Source organism: Stegastes partitus, unplaced genomic scaffold (assembly GCF_000690725.1).
Source record: "Stegastes partitus isolate 25-593 unplaced genomic scaffold, Stegastes_partitus-1.0.2 Scaffold2594, whole genome shotgun sequence".
Lineage (NCBI taxonomy): Eukaryota > Metazoa > Chordata > Actinopteri > Pomacentridae > Stegastes > Stegastes partitus.
The window spans coordinates 13,821-33,651 of NW_007580325.1; the positions used below are offsets into that span (position 1 = coordinate 13,821).

Genomic DNA, 19,831 nt, shown 5'->3' on the forward strand with positions numbered 1-19,831 from the left:
ATATTGTTTGATTTCTAACTCTTCTTTGACCTTTCTCCTTCCATCTTGGACTTATGTATTATGTCTGACAATATAGGCTAGAAAAGCACGATGAAGAGGATCTAAGCAAAGAATAGTTGTCTAAACAACAACATGTTTGATAGTCATCTGGCTGTACAGTTGTGTTTTTGCAAGAGGAGGTACAGGAATGCAGGCAGGCTGAACTAACGCGATTATTACTTCTGAAACATTCTGATCTCGATGTCTAGCATTTCTACTAAAGATTTTCACATACCTTTAAAGGTAGCTTCACTGGAACAAGTACCTGAAATCCAAATACAAGCCATTTAAGAGAGTGTTGCTGGAAGCAATGCAACATACGATCACAGATAAGTCTTCAAATGTACGACATAACATCTTAAAGAGCTACAATATGAGGAATGTTGTCGGCAAAGCTCGTATGGAGTTTTCTAGAAAAACAAAGGCATCGAGGAAAAGCAACAATGTGTGTCCTTGCTGCTTTAGTTCTGTCCCGTTCTTACCTGGACGCAAAAGACGAGTGCACACGGTGAGGAGAAGACAGGCTGCGAGGGTTTAAATAGATGGTGAGATGCCAACTCTCCCCAGATCTGCCACTCCCTGCTGTTGAAGGTGTCCTGCGCAGCAAGTATTTGTGGCTCAGTCAAGTTCAAACAAGCACAATGGCAGCCCATCTAGTCCTTTAGTGGCATGCAGCTAAAAAGAAGAGGAACATTATACTTCTGTGACCTTATCAACACTTAGATGTTGATGCTTTCCTAATATTAAAGCAATGCCGGAGTTGGAGGATGCAAGAAACCCTCTGTCTGTCCCAGTTTGTTTGTGCAGGCTGGCTGCTGTCTTGTTGGATTTGGGTGTGACGCAGACAGAACTGGTCTTACGCAACCAAACACACCTCAATGCTCAAATGATGGTGCGTTCTGAGGTACTTTTTGGGAGTGGTGGATGGCATGAGAACTGGTTGGGTTGGGTTGTGAGAAGAATCACAGAACTCCTGACTGCAGTTTGCTGAGTCTAAACATGCAAACTCCCCACAGAAAGACCCCAGGGCGAGATTCGAACCTCGACCCTTCCAGCTGTGATTTTTTGTAGTTTAGTTCCTTGAAGATGTTCCACCTCTCATCCAAGAGGCTTCATCAGCTCTGATTGACTAGTTGGGAGTTCAAGATACTGATATCCTTAAGGAGCCATGAACACCTGAGTTTCGGTTTCAATTGGGGGTTTGTTGCTCCTCCCTCGAGTCGTTAGTGCTCCCCCTGCCACAATGGGGTTCGTTAAGGTCTTTTGTGGCTAGGTGTGGATGTGGGTTCATCTTCCTGGGGAGAGTTCTTAGGACTGAATTGTGAACAGGTGAGAGGTGATGCCTCAGACCTCCACCTCTGCTGAGTGATGGTCTTTCCAGTTTGACACAGATGGCCTCTTTCACTCAAACCATCTGTCCTCCCTGGCCAAAATCTGTACAATATTGTCCTCAAAAGAGTGACCAGCTGGTCCACCCTAAGGACAAAACACCAAGACATAAACAGAGCAACGTGGTGTACACAGTCCAATGCAGCAACGAGTGCCCAGACCTGTACATCAGGGAGACAAAACAACCCTCCACAAGCGCATGGCTCAGTACAGAAGAGCCAGCATCCACCTGCATCTGAAGGACAAAGGAGAAATCAGTATGTAGCCTTATTGTTATTCTATCTATCTATCTATCTATCTATCTATCTATCTATCTATCTATCTATCTACACTAACTCTTCATATGTTCTCAAAATGCAGAAGAATTTGCTGGAAAGAAGTGACTTCTAGCTGAGCAGAGATCCAAATCTGTTGACTGGAAGAGGATTCAGAGTGGCGTCCAACAGCACCAGGCTTTCTCCCCGCTGTGCGCCTCATCATTTGAAGGCATCCGGTGCGGGATGGGAAGGGTGGGGGGCGGGACGTCTGGGTGAGGAATAAAGCCACAGGCAACTGTTCAGCGTGGACAGAAATTTACAACACATTTTTATTTATTTATTTATTTTTTAAAAACTGCTTCTTCTTCTTCTTCTTTTTTCTTTCTATGCGTAAACGCATCACATGGCGATGCGTATCAGTCTTTTGGTTTTGCGTGCGTAAAAATGTCCACATTGGGTGTCTACTGAAAAAAAAAACAGGAAAAACGCAGAATTTACTACACGGTCAACCTGCAGAATTTTATAACCAAGAGAGCTAAAGTTTACATTTTCTGTGTTTTTAGTATGTTCTGCATGGGCCGTGGCCTAGATTCGTCGCAATTTATATCCAGATGATGAAAACAGGGGGTAGTTATCTTCTTAAAATGGCAGAGATGGATTTAAAAACGGCCACATCAGCGATGGAAGCTTTGGTTCGTATCAGCGTGAGTATCCTATATATCTGTTTATGTGTTGTCACTACACTGATTTCATGGTATGATTTTTCATTTTTATTTTTATGGTTTTAAAAAAGACACGCCAGGATCTTTGAGTAAAGAAAAAAAAAGATAAGAATTTTACGGTGTGGATGGCGACATTTCTGAGAAATGGGCTTATTTCATTTAATCATGTGCGTTTCTGAACCCAGATTAAAAGCCATTTAAATTAAAAAATGACTTCAAATATTTGTTTTCCTTAATCGGTGCTTACGGAACACGATGTCTGGCGCTGTAGTAACCCACAAAAATGGAGGAGCTGATGTACCGCAACCGGTTCACCAGACTCGAGCTTCATTCCTCTTCTATGAAAAAAAAAAGAGAGAATGCTTTGTGGTTTGGTGCAAGGGTGTTGTAAATAAAATCAAATGTTTCAAAAAGTGCAAATAGAAATGTCACGTTTCCTTTTTTGGGTTCACTGGATGCTCGTTTCCATGGAGACGAGATGCAGGACTGAGGCTAAAGAGAATAAAGCGTGCTCGGATGCTGCAGGTAGCATCGGACGTTATGGGGTTAAATCATGCACGCAGCTTTCAGACACGGTTACAGTAGAGAGTGATGGAGTCGAAATAAAGGTCACATCGAGCGCACAGGCTGCCACACTGAAGGCAGCGCTGCAAATACCGAGCAGCGTCTTTTTTTTTTTTTTTCACAATCAGCCACCATGGTCCTTTCCACCGCTCGCGAGGAGATGCCTCAGACCCCTCCCATCCTACCAGGAGGCAGACTCTCCTGATGCTGGAAATATATATACACGTAGTCTACTGTCATGGCGCCCAGATTCCAGGTGAAGGTAAGGATGCGCTCCCTGCAGCGGTGCCCGTGTGACGCCTTCGGGACCCCGGCCTTAGCGGTAGCGGTGCGCACAGTCCGTTTGAGATGGACGCAGACGGCCACAGTTTGCTGTGTTGCATGTGGCCTGCAGAAACTGCAGTAGCCCTGATAGGCTAAACTGCTAGAGGAGGAGAGAAAGACAGGCCGAAATTGACATTGGGGAAAGACACAGAGAGACTGAGGCTGACTGAGAGAGAAAGTAGGTTATTTAAATTAATCCATTTGATCCAATTTTATGCTCCAGTGCTGGTTGGATTTTTTTTAAATTATTTAAAAAAAAATTTTTTTTAGCAGAAGCCTTATTCAGTCTCAACTGGCATCTAGGTTTTATAAAATGTGACTATGCAAGCTTTCATCAGTCAACATGTCTGTGTGAGTCTGGTCACGCAGCTGCATCGTGTCAGTGTTTTTCTTCCTATCATCACCTTTATATCACATCCACTGATTCCCTATGCATGGCTCATGGTGTGCTGTGCTAAGTTGCCCTGATGCTGCATCACATCATATCACACTAACTAAATCCCCAAATCCCCAATGCAGCACAGTCACTGCGTTGGTCTCGTCCTGGTTTTGAAGTGAACTCACAGCGTCTGTGCTGACTGCTGCTGACCCTGCAGCAGGCCTGGTTGTAGGTTGAGGTTATGTGTGTCAAGGGCGTCTATGAAGCAGAAGAAAGCAGGCCCCTACTCACTGGCAGAACATCCTCCTCCTGTGCTGTACTAACAAATACTGACTTAACACTAAATCTGTGGAGTTATCACACATGCTGGGATGTTTAGGGGACGATGAAGCTGATCTCTAACCAGATCTGTATCGCTCCTCTGTTGGAGCCGTCGTGCAGTTGGAGTGACCGTTGGCGTGAAGTCACAGGTTTCTGCAACAGCCAGTGTCCTTTTCTGTCACATCAGTGTCTTTGAGCATGGTGGCAACATGCTGAGTGCCCTACTGGTGCAGCTATTCACTCACAGGCTGAAGCCACTGGTTCAGCAGTGAAATACAAAATATATGTTGATATCAACTGATTACCAGACAGACAAATGCTACTCGTGTCTCGCAAAGGAGGCCACCAGTGTCTGTGTAGCATATGAATGCTGCATTAATGAAGTAGTGATAATGCATTGAGAAATAAGAGAAATGAGAAGACTGATTTGTGGATGCACATGATGTACATTCACATCTGTATGTTCAGCTGTTTAGTAAGAATGTGTAACAGTCATAGCATATGTGCAGCTTCCTGAGTTCATATGCATGGCTTTGGTTTAAGGGATGCAGAGGTTGAATAATTAATGTCTGGTCTTTATCCATATTTAACAAGATTGGTGCCCTATGTCGCTTGCCTGCGACAGTTTTTCTCACATCGCCCAGTCTCTTCTAAACTCAATCTCCTTATCTCTTGTGTTGCTTGTTCCTGGCTCTCAAACCAGAATACTCCACTGACAAACCGTCAAAAACGTGTCCATAAAATGGAGAATCGAAACTGTCAAGTGTCAAAAGATGACTGGTCTGGTCAGATTTCTAATCTCATTCTGGAATCAGATCATTTCTGATTTTACATTTTTAAACATCACATTTTCTGTAGCATTATGAGGCCACTTCAAACTGTTCTAGGCCACAGGAGAAAGATGGTACTCGCATTATTTTTCAACATAGTCTCCTTAAACTTTAATGCATTTAATGTCCAAGCTTCCGCATCGCTTTGTGGAGAAGGTCACATCTTGAGCCGCCACATACAGGCGTCCTCTAATGTATTCATCCCCTTCCATTAAAGAACAACAACAGTCACGCAAATAACCAGAAACTGAAAGAAGTAATAATAAATAAAAATTTGCTAAATTATAATTTAGTGAAATAGATGTTGCTTTTGAATTGTGGTTGAAAAAAAAAAAAAAAAAAAAAAAAACTGTCAAGGAAAAATGAGAGCCCTTTGCTGATGAGCAGTGGGCCAGAATACCTGTCAACAGGTGCAGAAGTCTGACTGAGAGTTACAGAGAACACCTGATGGCAGTGATTGGCTCAAAGGATTGTTTAACTAAATAGTAGTGTACGAGTCCCATCATGCTTGTTTTTTTTTATATATATATATTTCTGTTGAACCACAATTCAAAAGTCATGATTTTCATCAAATTTTTTATTTCTTATTACTTTTGTCTATTTCAGCTTATTTCAGTGTTTTTTTTCCTTCTTTAATTCGAGGGTATGAATCAATTTGAGGACGTTTTTGTGGACAGTGATAAGAGGCTGTGACCCAAAGCGGGAGTTACACCTCGTGTTTTCTGGTGAGGTCAAGAACTTTGTGAAGTACCCTTGTTGGTTTGTGTACTTGTATTTGGAGGTGCCTTTATAGTTTCAGAGCTTGTTGAAAGACACCAAGCCCTACCTGACAATCCTACTTCATTTTAATCCAATTAAAAGTGAACAGTTGATCCTCCATGTGCTAGACTCCTAAAGCTCTGTCAACACAAACTAATTCCATCTCGGAGATCTTTCATCCTGTCGTAACCTTCACCTCTTTGCTTCCAACAGTCGAACATGAAGAGCCTGGAGCACGAGTTGCATTGCCCTGTGTGTAAAGACATAGTCAAGCAGCCCGTGGTCCTGCCATGCCAGCACAGCGTCTGTCTCATGTGTGCCTCCGAGGTCTTGGTGGCAAACGGCTACCCGCCTCCAGAGCTTCCCCCAGAGCCCAACTCCCCAGCATCCACACCCAACACCCGCTCACCTCGCCAGGCACGCAGGCCTACACCCAAAGCCGAGCAGCGGCCCATCGACCGCGTGCTGCGATCAGGTTAGCAGCACCGCTTGTTGATATTTCAATTAGGAGAGAAGGGGAACATCTTTTCCTTGTGTCAATAAAACGTTCTGTTTTAAAGATTATTCAGAGGTTTATTGGTGTGAGGAGTTCATTTTCTTATGCAGCGAGGAAGACGGGGAAGAAAGCCTTGTATTTTCATGTTTAAACACTCTTACCTTCATCTTTGCTTTTCTCCCACTGCTCATAACTTCACGGTTTAAGGTCCCCATCCTCCTTCGCCGTCCATGCCACGGTCTCCTGGATATGGGACGTATCCCGGGCGACGTCGTAAGGAAGGCCCGCCCCTGGTGATGATGTTCCCCTGTGCCCCCTGCGGGCGAGATGTCGAGCTGGGAGACAAGGGCCTTACCGACTGTTTGCGCAACCTCACCTTGGAGCGTATAGTGGAGAGGTAGTCAGGACATTCGCATGCTATACAAAAAACAAAGAAAAAGTGTAAAGATCTGCACAATTAGCCCACGCTGGGATATTGTCATTCATTGCATGTGATGTTTAGTGCCGAATGTAAATGAATAGATGGCTTGGACCTGAAAAACAGAAGGTGCGGGAACATTTCCAAATCTAATTGTTAGTATTCAGCAGCAACCGAACCGTTGAAGAAACCTGCAGTGTGCAGTGCAACATACTGTAGCTGCCCTGCTGACTGCGTGTTTCCAGTCCAGCAGCTTTGTGTACACTTCATCCCTTATGTGATACTGTTTGCTTTATTTGCACAGAAGCTGCACCTTTCACACCTTCTTCTGACTTTAACTTTTTAATTCGTTTAGTAACCAGTGGTCCTCCTTATTAGAAAATCTGATCACAGTGGTACAAACTAGATGACTAAAGTCTGATCCGGCCTCTGTTATTTCCACCAGGTACAGACACACAGTGAGTCTGGGCAGTGTGGCTGTGATGTGCCAGTTTTGTAAGCCTCCTCAAACTCTGGAGGCCACCAAGGGCTGCGCTGACTGCAGGTCCAACTTCTGCAACGAGTGTTTCAAGCTCTATCACCCATGGGGAACGCCACGGGCACAACACGAACATATCCAGCCTACACTCAACTTCAGACCAAAGGTACCAGAAGACACTTACTAATCATCTACATGCAATACCATAAACTCTATTTTCAGATCCGTTTTCTAAAACAATAACACAAAACAGAAAGACAAAAACGGCACCATCTTCTAACACCCTGTGCTCTACAAAGGGTTCATAATGTACACTTAAATAATGAAAGGAATTTCAGAATGCAATAGAAGTGAAATAACGCAACAACACATTAGCTCAAGCTTTAAAATCCATAATTCTTAACCGTCTTTCACCAGATGTAGCTACAGATGTTGGAATATCTACTGCTATATTACAGAAAGACAAAAATTCTGCACATATGCAAATAAACAAAAATTCATTGATCAGTAGAAAAGTCGTTTCAAATTGGAAAATGCTGCATTTCCTATCGCACAGTTTCTCTAACATAAGGTGTGGGCTGGGTCCGGATTAACTCGGTGTTCGGTTCAGATGCAGACTGAGGTCTGGATCCAGTAGTGACCACATCTGGTGGAAGGTGATCACATTTGCCACGGTTAGCTCATCACCACCTCGTTCTTAGTTCCAATACTGACAGCTAGTGGCTGTAATGTAACATCGAATTGTCTTGCTTCTTTGGAAGGAGATTTTGGGTGAGGCCTTTCAGGCTTCTTGTGCAAACAAAGTGACTTCTCCTGACTGAATGTCAAGCTCCTCTGTTATTACTGTTTATCCTTTGTGGTTTAGTTATAAGACATTAAAACATCTGTGTATTAAGGTATTAGCATTAATCCATCAAATCTACAGTTGTAAATGTCAACAGATTCAATAACTCTGGCTAGGCATCCCTAACAGCATCATTCATTTTATTAATAGTAGACCCAACCTGTTGTAGGTAAACTTGTAACACACCCTGAGTTCAACATGACACAAATAATTTCAGTTTCTGTGCTTAGATGACAGACACATACAGACCTTACATAACTGTGAGCACAATAGTCACAACAGGTTCAGATCAGAGTTGGGACATGCTGTTCTCCATTGTTATCTGATCCACATGGATTAGGTTAACACAAAAGAAACAGAAAGGTGGAGCAACACTACTGCTACTACTGCTACTACTGCTACTGCTACTACTGCTACTGCTACTACGACTACTACTACTACTGACACCACTGCTACTACTGCTACTACTGCTACTACTGCTAGAGAACAAATTAAACAAATAAATAAGATCTCGAACACAGAACAAAAATAAAATAGGTCAAGTCAAGACATTTTTATACAGCCCATCTAAGACAACAGCAGCTCTGCCAAAGTGTCTTCCAGGAAAAACAGGATTATGAATGGCGTTATGAAAGTCAACTAACAAGACTACAACTAACAAGACTAAACGCTGCAGCTAGAACCCTCTCGTATTATTTCAGGTGTGATGATACTCGAGTAGTTTACATTTTAGCGCTCAACCCTACAAAAACATACAGAAAATACTCCTTCACTATACCCAACAGTGTTATTATGTCGTAGTAATAGCTCCGTAGACCTATTTTTTTCCCCCCTCTTTTCACGTATTTGTGCACACGTTACACTTGCATAGTCATCTGCTGCATTGCTCTGCTCTTTTTTTCCCTCCCTCGGGTAAAGTGCGCTTCAGATGAATTAGTTCATGTTAAATTCGACTCTCTTTCTCAGGTGTTGACCTGTCCAGAACACGATCAGGAGAAGCTGCAGTTCTACTGTAGGTCCTGTCAGCGGCTGCTCTGCCCGCTCTGCAAACTGCGCCGCATCCACACCGGCCACAAAATCCTCCCCGTGGCTCAGGCGTACCAAGCGCTGAAGGTACGACTCTGAATTTTATCAGGCTTTCTGTCAGGGTTCCACTGCGGTAACATTATTTGAAGTCATGTTTTGTGTTAGTAATACGTTTTAATTTTAGAATCAGTTGACGAGTACTGTGAGTTTATTAGAAGTTTAATCACTGAGTGAATCAATCTTTTGGCAAAGTGACGTCTGATGTAGGAAAAATGTTAAGAAGCAGCTTTTAATATATCAGACACGCTAAAGGAAGAGTTACTATAAACCTGTGTGTATTTGTTTTTCATGCGTCGTGTTTTTGCCTTTAATTTGACAGGAGAAGATTACGAAGGAGATGAACTACATTCTGTCCAACCAGGACACAGTTCTGGCTCAGATTACACAGCTGGAGAGCGGCATCACTCAGACTGAGGTGATTAATACTTTTGGCCAACAAAATGTTGCTGAACATGGAATTAATGCCAGCAGGCAGCTAAAGTCCATCACTGTCATGGCTCCTGTCTGTTGCTTTTTATTATCAGTTCCCCCTTTTTTCATAATGTTTGGCTGCAGAAAACTGCACATCAGTCAGTATTGTTGAAAGCTGACAGAAAGAATGCTAATGTATTGAATGAAATGCCTAAAATGCAATATGTAGCTGCACACTTTTAAGGAAAATGTATTTCTACGTACATGAATTTGGACTTTTAAGACCACTAATCATGAGCTGCCTGGAGCTGGCAAACACAACAGAGTTTAATCTGTTTACACACCAAATGTATGTTGCTTTTTAATGCCACCGTTTGGATGCCACATGTTTGTTTGTTCTTGTAACTGCTGCAGATATTCAATGGGATCTAACATGTTTGACTCCACAGCTGTTTTTCTCGCCTGTCTAGTCCCGTATGTGGGTGCAAGCAAGTGTTGCTTTGGGCCAGAGAAGGTTGCATAGTTACGAAAAAAACAAACAAAAAAACATCTGATGCATTGTAAGTGTCATAGTAAACTGTCCATTCTAACATGTTTTTGTTGTCGTCAACATAAAAGCACTGCTGCTTTTGGGAACAAAAATCATTATGAATCAACCCAACGATGTCAGCTTTTTAAAGGTTTGAACTTATGTGGGGCTGCAAGGTGGCTCGGTGGTTAGCATCGTTGCCTCGCAGCATGAAGGTCGTCGGTTCGCATCCCGGTGAGGACACCCAAGATCTTTCTGCGTGGAGTCTTCATGTTCTCCCTGTGCAGCGTGGGTTCTCTCCAGGTTCTCCGGCTTCCTCCCACAGTCCAAAAACATGTTGAGGGTAATTGGTGATTCTAAATTGTCCGTAGGTGTGAATGTGAGTGTGCTTGGTTGTCTGTCTCTAAGTGTAGCCCTGTGATAGACTGGTTACCTGTCCAGGTGAACCTGCCTTCACCCTGAGTCAGCTGGGATAGCGACCCTAGTGAGGATTAAGCAGTGTATAGATAATGGATGGATGAACTTATGTGTGTTTTTTTTTTCCAGGTGAACAGCGTGTCGGCCAGAGAGCAGCTGGCTCAGAGCATCAGGGACCTGACGGCGGCGCTGGCCGAGCGACACGCCTCGCTCACCCAGGCGCTGGAGGCGGCGCGGCAGAAGCGCGGCGAGGCGTTGGCTGCTCAAGTGGCAGAGAGACGGGGTCTGATGGAACACGCAGGGCTCATGGCGTTTACCCAGGAACTGCTGAAGGAAACGGACCAGCCCTGTTTTGTGCAGGCGGCTCGCCAAACTCACAACAGGTTTTCTGTTTGATAAACGTTGGCATGTCTCTCTCTGGCATGGTCCCAGGTTACTTTTGTCTGTCTGTAGCTGCGTCTTGTGTCATTAGAACCAGATTTAGTTTCAACAGTTTCTGCAGAAGCCAATTTGTAATAGAAGAAAAACGTTCTTGTAGGATGTAGGGAGTGGACTCACAAGAGTTAGAAGTTGATTACTTTTGGGACGGTGAATTCATTTAAGTGGGCATTAATTGCTACATTTCGCTTATTTTAAATTTACCATCGTGCACCAAACATATCATATCAAAAACAACAGAAAGTGTTGATATTGTACATTTTTTTCGTTGGTAGCAAATCTAGTGAAAAGCAGTGATTGATGAATCCAACCCACAAGTGACACATGTATACACACAACCTGGTATAGCTTTCAATTCAATTCAATTCAATTTTATTTGTATAGCGCATATTTACAACAACAAGTCATCTCATAGCGCTTAACAAAGGCAGAAACAGAAACACCCAACAATCCAAAACACTTGGATTCCCTATAAGCTTCAGCAGTCCAAAAGCAGTCTGTAACAGTGGGAAGGAACCGAAAACCCCCACAGGGGAAAAAAAAACCTCCGACAGAACCAGGCTCAGGGAGGGACGGCCATCTGCCTCGACCGGTTGGGTGAGAGTGGGATGAATTATACAATTTAGTTTACAGTTAAACAAGTTTTATAGAGCCTTGTACCGTAGACCGTCACTGGTTTAGGTAATTAAAACAGAAGTTACACAGTGGACGATGTGTTCTCTCACTGTAGGCACAGCAGTTTATTTAGAACCAGTCCCACACACTGTACACTTTTCTTAAACACTCACCACTGCACCAAGTGTGTGTTAATCTGCTGCCTAAAAAAAAACAACAGCAAATGCTTTTTAAGTCTGTATGAGTAAGATTAGCTTAAAACAACAGCTATATGAGGAAACACAATGTTTACAAATGAAACCATGTTTCTGTGGGTTCTGTTTAATAAAACTGGGGCGGACACCAACACAGCAGTGAGCGACTGCGAGCATCCAGAGGACTCATGTTGGTTTTGTCTCATTCATGGGATTTGGTCAAAGACACAAGATATTTTTAAAAATTCCTCCCACCTAATCGCTCCGTCTCATCCTCCCACCCGTCTTGATGCAACCGTTATGTAAATACTCTTCCTCCTTGATTCTGCTAACTCTGCTTTCCCCTGTCGTTGTTGTTTTTGTGTGTTTTCACTGCACCAGGCTGAGTAAAGCAATTGAGAATCTCCAGCATTTCACTTTAGCAGCCGACCCGTCCTTCAGACACTTCCAGCTGGACGTCTCCAAAGAACTGAAACTCCTGACGGAGTTGAACTTCATCCAGGGTGAGGAGAGGGAGGGTGGTGACAGCAGAAAGGTGCAAGATAAGAAAGGAAGGAGGTGGATGGGAGTCTGATGACTTTCCTAACACACGTGTACTTTTTAATTAGATGGTCGCACATGCATGTGACACGTTAACCTGGGGTGAAAGGGAAAAAGCAAAAAAAAAAGGCCTCCTGATTCAAACTGTACAAATGATTTTAGCTACAACAGCAGCAGCAGTAGCTCCTCACTTTGTAGTAAGAGTGCATACGCAGCAAAAAACAGCAGCTTCTTCCCTTTTCTGCCGTCATTAAAGGCACGAGGGAGTTACTGAAGGAAACACCCCATTAAACATGCTCTTGTCGTAGCCCCCCAGGCTCCAGTGATTGATACCCAGCGCACCCTGGCCTACGACCAGCTCTTCCTGTGCTGGCGACTGCCCCAGGAGTCTGCGCCTGCCTGGCACTTCTCCGTGGAGTACCGCCGTCGGGGCGTGGTGCCAGGGGGGGCATCCAGAGGCGGGATCAGAGGGGGGCTGTCGGCCGCCCGCTGGGGCTGGCAGCGGCTGGACGAGGTGAGCGGGAGCAGCGCTGTGATCGACAGGCTGGAGATGGACAGCGTGTACGTGTTGCGGGTGAGAGGCTGCAACAAGGCGGGCTACGGCGAGTACAGCGAGGAGGTGTACCTGCACACCCCGCCTGCACCAGGTGAGGAGGCCACACGCTGCACTTCTCTGATTGTCCTCATTAACAAGGGAGCAGAAAAGACTTTGACTTTGCAACAACAGAACGGTGTCAAACTAGTTCAACGAGGTGTGAAGGGGGCTTTTAGGAAAACAAACACGCTCCTGGTTAGAAATCACTTTCATGCATCAATATTGCTTATTGATGCATCGGTTAGTGCAATCGGTCCTCCTGTCCTACCTATACGCTTCCTAACGTGAGCTCAATTGAAGAGATGAGGGCACTCTTTCTATGCATAAATGTATTCTTAAGGAGGATCCAGCAGCCTGACTTTGACAAATGAAGTGCGCAGTAGCCTTGCTGCAGTGGAGGGTGAGCAACACAAAGCCAACGTTGAACTACATGCGAACAGAAACTCCACAGTTATTCGTCTGCGGATCACTTTGATGATTCAAACTGTCTCATTTAGTTTGGAGATTTGGAGTTAATGACCTAAATTGTGCAACAAATGTAGGTAATACGGGATGAGGGTGTGAGCCGAATGAGGAAGATGTGACGGAACACAATGTGCCGTTCCACTTCAGGATGCGGCGACACTCACAAGTTGCTTCATACGACCCAGTTTGAACTCTTTTATAGCTGCTCTCTGTAACAAGCTCCTACCTGCAGTCATCACATTGCGTTTGTTCTGTTTCTTTAACTTTCTTTCACCGAGCTTTCTATTAGGGTGTCATAAATGTTCTGGATCAGTATCGTGTTATAACACGAGGTAAATTCCTCACTTCGTCTATTCTCTGCACGCCGTTTCCTCATTTTAACGTGAGCTTCACTTCACAGCAGTTTAAGATATACCATAATCTGATGCTGATTAATTCTTCACTTTCCGTCGTGGTGCTGTAATGCAAGAAACCACTCGTGATGGTTCAGTAGACGTGGTTCAGCTTGAGGACTGTTGAATATTTGCTCCATATTACATTACAGGAAGTGTGAGGTGAAATCAGGTCACTGTTATCAGTCCCTTTGAACACTTCTAAGATGGACTAAAATGCAGAATTGGTTGAAATCTATTGTTTGCTGCTTGGCCAGCTTGAAGACTAGGATGTTACCACTGATCGCAAGGTTAAAGGAAGTTAAAGGGTTTCTATTTATTATCTTTTTTTTCAGGAATAGTTCAGTTTTCTGCAGCGATCATTATGATCACATTGCTCCGACCGAAGCTGAGATGTGGGAATGCAGAACGCTTCACTATAATAAAATCTGATGGGCCAAGAAACACAAACAAAACGCATTTTAATAAGTTGTCGGCACAGCAACAAACCCGCCAGATTATAAAAGTATTGTTGCCGGAGGGAAATCTGAAAGAAAGCACAGCCAAAAGCACACACCCAGTCGTAGTTTCTCAGCTCACGGAGGCTTTGAGCGACACCTTTGTGGCCAAAACTGATTACGTAACTGCGTTTGACCTGCTTTTGAAAGATGTTCGGGCGTTCCCAGATCTCTGCAGTCAACTTGTAATTATAATCTTATATTTAGTAGCAGGACAAGTGCCAACAAACGATGAAAATAACATCCAGAAGCTTCACCCGCCTGCATTGTGTTAAAAATGTGTCATATATTCTTGGCATTTCTTTTTATATCTTTTATGCAATTAATCAAGAGTCTTCCTGCTATCTTTGACTGAGTCACTGCAAAAAAACCAAAACAAATCGTGCTGCGATCCAGAAGTCATCCACCTCGTCACATCTACTATTATTTAACAATTAAAGCATTAGAATGGTTGCCATGGTGAAATGCTTAAAAATTCATTCTCTTTCTTTTTTTCTGCCCATTTTCCCCCCATTTCCACTTTCTGACTCTTTTTATTTCCTCACCTTTCTCTCATGCATTATTTCCATTTCACAGCTTTGTCCTTGTCATCCTCTCCTGTGCTACTTCCACGCTGCCAGCCTACATGCCTCCTACAGAACGTAAGAAGTGCATTCACGTCCCCGCGCTGCTGCATAACTACTTCCTCTTCCCCACTTTCTCTCGGTGGTCATCCTACACATTCTTTTGTTCTTCCGCCCCTATTTTGACGCCCACTAATCCCTCCTCCGCCTCCCACTCTGCCTCCTGCATCGAGATCTGTCCGAGCGCTGATGAGGTTTGCAGTTTGTTAAGACCCGAGGCTTAACAACATGGATCGGATTCAGATCTGGGGCTTTTTAATGGTCGATTTTGAGTGATTGGTGGATTCCTCGTGTCCCCGTTGGCTGTTTTTTCCTTCCTGCTGTTGCGTATCTTCCCTCTGTACTGCCTCTGGAACTAAGAAAAAAAAAGCACTCCCCACTGCTACAACTTCCTTGCGATACCTTCTGTATTTTACTCCCTGAGTCATCAGTGTATAGATCAATGTCTTTTCTTCTCTTCCAGTGCTGGTAGGAGGAGGTGCATGCCTGCTCCCTGTTCCTCTCCCCTTAATTGCTTCTTATTCTCCTCACTTGTCGTCTCCTCGCTGCTTTCTGACTGTAAATCTGCACCACTTTCCCAAACTGCAACCCCTATATGTCTTTTCTGAAGTCTCTCCGTCTTCTCTCATTTCATTCTCCTCCTCTTCCCTCTCTTGCCTTTTTTTCCTCCTCCCAGTGCTGAACTTCTACCTGGACTCTCGTTGGGGTCTCCATGCCGACCGGCTGGTGGTCAGCAAAGAGCAGCGGTGCGCTCGCAGCGTCCCCGGCCTGTCCCTGCTGCAGGCCGCCGACCACGCCCTCACTTCCTGTCACCTGACTTCTGACCTCCTGGTGGGGGATGTAGCCATCACACAGGGACGGCACTACTGGGCATGCTCAGTGGAGCCTGGCTCTTACCTCGTGAAGGCAAGACAGCGCTAGTCGTGCATCCTACACTCATTGTGAACATGGCGCTTAGGGCCTGTTATGCGGAACGTAGTATTTAAATATTCATGAAAACATAAGTAATTTTATTTTATTTTTAAAACCGTGATCTACTGATGCACGATATTAAAATTTCTGGCCAATATCGATATTAAGATTCCGGACATCGTTGATAACTGATATCACCAATGTTGATTTTTGTTCACACCAAAAAATGAGTGTAAGTAAGCACTGTGAGAAAACTATTGAGAAGAAGCCCAAATTAGACCACATAGTCTTCTTTATAACAAAAGTAAAACATATTTCAGTCCAGGAACATTTAAGTAGAAACATCTGTGACATAGCAGCGATATCAAACGTAGAGACGAAGGCGCTGATGTTAGACAATCATCGGCTAAATTTGTCGGAAAAAACACTAATATCGGCCGATACCGATGTGGTCGCCGATATATCGTGCATCCCTTACTGTGATCTCCATCCATCCATCCATTACCTATACACCGCTTAATCCTCACTAGGGTCATGGGGGGCTGGAGCCTATCCCAGCCGACTTAGGGCGAAGGCAGGGGACACCTTGGACAGGTCGCCAGTCTATCGCAGGGCTTACCGTGATCTCATAAAATCGTAACAAATCCAGAGTTTCTTCTGGATTAACTTTGAGCAAGCAAAGTTATTATATATTATTACTTCATTCACAACTTCAAACACATTAATCTGCTTCCTCAGGACTTCATCAGAGTTTATACAACATAAGCACAAGCTGCTGACGTCAAATGTTCAATCAAATGTAAATCCTACTCAGTCCATTGAGGTACAGGGTCCGCAAATGTATTCATACCCTCCCATTAAAGAAGGAAAAAAAATCACTGAAATGAGTTGAAATTGACAAAAGTAATAATAAATAAAAATTTAATGAACATCATGACATTGCTTTTGAGTTGTGGTTTAACAGAAATATATATATATATATAAAAGAAACAAACAAGCAAACAAGCATGAGGGGAAAACTAATATGTTGTTGAGCCAATCCCTGCAGTCAGGTGTTTCCTGTAACTCTCAGTCAGACTTGTGCACCTGCTGACAGGTGTTCTGGCCCACTGCTCATCAGCAAAGAGCTCTAATTTGTCTGGGACAGTTTTGTTTTTTGTTTTTTCAAATGATTCTTTTCAACCACAATTCAAAAGCAACGTCTCATTTCTCAAAATTATAATTTAGCACATTTTTTATTTATTATTACTTTTTTCAGTTTCTAGTTTTTTGAGTGACTGTTGTAAGTTTTGCCTTTTCTTTAATGGAAGGGTATGAATACATCTGAGGACGACTGTATACACTTTTTTTCTTTTTCCAGCTGAGCCTCACCCACCTCAAACCGCCGAGAGCAGCTGGTGTTGTTTGATATTGTGAGTGTGTCTGCAGCTGTGGGTGTGTGTGGTCTGTGTGTGTCATGGCGGCTAAATGTAGACGACTATTGTAGTCGAATCTGGCACAAAGACACTTCTGAGTTCAGCACAGGTGTTTGTTCGTCTGGCCGGATGTCTGTGGACAGATTTATGTATTTTTTTTGTCAATACTGGAGTGTCACAGGTGCAGACAACTTCACAGGTGTGGAGTTGGAATCAAAATGAAGAAGTTTAAGATTAGTGTGGTGCAGCCAAATTAGACGGTCGCTGATCTTCAAACTTCACTTGATCTCCACCGTTTTGTGACTTGCAGTGCTACCACACTGATCAAATCCACAGGCAGACGTTTAAATGTCTGACATTGTGGAAGGTGTTTCCTGCTGCTGTAGACGTCTCAAGGACCACATTTAGCCACGATGACCCACAGACTGACTTTTGCAGCTTGCAAACATACTCTGATGTGAAACTGCCAAAAGGGTTTTAACTTTGAAAGACTTTTTAAAAGGATGTTTGGGTTCAAATTAGTCACAGGTAATTGTAAAAAATAGGATTCAGGGCTTTTAAATGACCAACTGAGCCACTTTCATCCAGCACTGTTGTGATAATATGATGTTTTAGCTTGAATACATGCGTTCATGCTGCAAAGACAAAGCAGGAATCATCAAATGAGCCTCATGATTTTAGCTCCGCTTCTACTCCGCTAAAATGAATATATAATCCAAGTTGCTTGTTGGTCAGCTGGAGGAAAATCCCAACAAATCTACAACATCATTTCTGAACAAATACGTGCTCAAACACTTTGTCATTTCATCCCTTGATGGAGCTCAGTGTCCAACTTTGGCCTTCGGTAATGTCCCCTCATTGGGTTGTCACATAACAATAAGAACATTGGTGGGTTGTGAGTGTCTGTATGTTCAGAGTCATTTATATAAGTTTAAACTGTTTTATTGCAGCTTTTTTTTCAAGTGATTGGAGAAGATTTAATCAGGGAAAAGGCTTTTTATCCACTCGTGCTTCACTTTAAATAACTGCAAAGAGACGTAGCTCAGATAAAATGAGCAGAAAAGAAGAAATGTTTTAGTTGATAAACAGGTTCCTTCTGTTCTTTTGTTGAGCAGGTAGGAGTGGGTTTGGAGTCCAAACTGCAGGAGTGGTTCCACCTTCCACAAGACATGGCGAGTCCCCGGTGAGTACGTATGTTTAAGAATGACTCCCATAGCGACTCCCAATCAGTGGTGGATGTTTGAACTCCAGCAGGCACTTCTCATTTTAAAAATAGATATACGGGTTATTCTGTCTCGACTCATCAGGGGCCAAACCGTCTCTAAACTATAGATAAATAAAGTGGTATTTGTGAAATTTTAGATGGACACATCGAGCATTTTCAGAGATTATTTATTTCATTTTGAATCGCCCTTTGACCCACTTTCAGCACTTCTTTTATTTTTTTTGCACATTGAAATTTGAGGCTATGTTTTAACAACAATATCTCAGGAACAATTACAATTAAAAGCCTGAAATTTTCACTGTTATTTCTCATCATGCCATTGATTCAGAATCTGCAATTTTGGACAAACAGATCAAATAATCTCTAATTATGGGTGAGCCATCGATAAAAGTCTCATCTTTGAGCAGACATTATCCCAAATAAGAACAGATCAGGCAGAAGTCACCTGAGATATTTTCTGAACTCTATGTAGTCGCGTGTCACAATAAATCAAAACAAAACCTATGAAATACTTTTCAATATGAAATGCCATAAAAAATGTCATAAAAATGAAAGAAAAAGTTATTTTCATTAAACTTTCGTAACTGTTAGGACAAGTTGTACCGCAAAAAACAAATCCAGGTGTGACAGACGTCTGAAGCTTCTAGAGGTTCTGAATTAATGATGATGATGATGATGATGAAAAATAGCAGAGAACATTTCTGGCTTTTATCTTTAATACTTCCTGAGATATTGCAGCTCAAACATAGCCTCAGAATTCAACGAGTGAAAAAAAGGTTCTGAAAGTGGGCTGCGGGCAATCTTTTTGAAAAATGCGTCTTTGAAAATATTTGAAATATAAATCTAAAATTTCACAAATATCTATAAATGAGGGGGTTGGTGCCAAAGTGGGCCAAACCACATTTACTAGTTTTAGAGGAAAATGGGGTCAAGATTTTGTATTAAAAAATAAGCATAAGTGCAAAAAAAGATGAGCAGAAAATGTAAAAATGTAAGATATAAGCATGCACTGTAATAAATAAAAATAGAATTATGTTAGTATTATGGCACAGAGAAGTTGTAATTGCACATTATTGATTGTCAGCTCAAGAAGAAGTGAATAGGATTTAAACAAAATGAATCCAGAGTGACTTTACTGAGTCAGGAATGATTTTATGTGGCACTCTGTCGTGCATTTTGGTGGAATGAAATAAATAAGCAAAACTAAACTGACTCATTTGTAGTAGCCGTTAATTTCAAAAATGGTCATTTATTGTTTTCCTGAACCGACACTGACGTCTTGATTTGTCCACTATCCAAAGATGCTCAGTTAGCTGTCGTGGAAGAGCAAAGAAAGCGGAGAATATTTCACTTTTAAGAAGGTAGAATCAGAAAATTGGGACTTTTTTTGGTTCAAAAAAATGCCTCAAACTATTAATCAGTTGTTTGGTTAATCGTTAAACTCGAATAAAAAGAAGAAAAACAGGGAATTAGAGGTAAGAACATTAAAATCTACAACCGTACATAAACTGTTTGTCTCTGACAGAGCAGCGATAGCCGTGAGTTTAAATCATTGAGTTAACGGCACACAAGCCTTTACACATGTTGGCTGATCTGGATCGCCGTCGTAAAGTCCAACTAAGTGATTCATGCCAAGTTGTTGAACTCCACAGGACAA

General features: G+C 42.8%; 2 protein-coding genes across 18 annotated transcripts in view; one reads left to right on the forward strand and one right to left on the reverse strand.

Moving 5' to 3' along the window:
- The window catches only part of LOC103375440 (ictacalcin-like), a 22,534-nt gene extending 3,727 nt beyond the window's left edge, over positions 1–18,807 (reverse strand). For 2 of the 17 annotated variants that reach the window (XM_008305715.1, XM_008305716.1), the window contains exons 1-2: positions 18,803–18,807; positions 5,804–5,812 (exon numbers count right to left, since the gene is read on the reverse strand). Coding sequence is in view for 1 of the 17 variants with exons in the window: in XM_008305713.1 (XP_008303935.1) it covers positions 6,347–6,353; positions 17,617–17,622 (13 nt within the window). In the remaining 16 variants the exon portion in view is untranslated. Of the gene's footprint in view, positions 1–1,080; positions 1,095–1,389; positions 1,401–1,760; positions 1,773–3,020; positions 3,027–3,142; positions 3,147–3,280; positions 3,287–4,077; positions 4,083–4,240; positions 4,244–5,073; positions 5,083–5,803; positions 5,813–6,346; positions 6,354–6,818; positions 6,827–11,967; positions 11,970–12,405; positions 12,412–12,683; positions 12,691–13,583; positions 13,591–14,406; positions 14,413–15,414; positions 15,422–17,616; positions 17,626–18,802 lie in introns of those variants that run through there. The other 15 variants (XM_008305718.1, XM_008305728.1, XM_008305713.1 and 12 more) reach the window with 15 other exon arrangements.
- On the forward strand, positions 2,330–18,136 carry LOC103375439 (tripartite motif-containing protein 46-like). Its single transcript, XM_008305712.1, has 11 exons — positions 2,330–2,389; positions 5,798–6,056; positions 6,324–6,477; positions 6,944–7,142; positions 8,787–8,933; positions 9,226–9,321; positions 10,393–10,646; positions 11,892–12,013; positions 12,359–12,697; positions 15,299–15,528; positions 18,065–18,136. The coding sequence occupies exons 1-11, from the start codon at positions 2,330–2,332 to the stop codon at positions 18,134–18,136; spliced, it is 1,932 nt and encodes a 643-aa protein (XP_008303934.1).
- Positions 18,808–19,831: the final 1,024 nt, after the last annotated feature.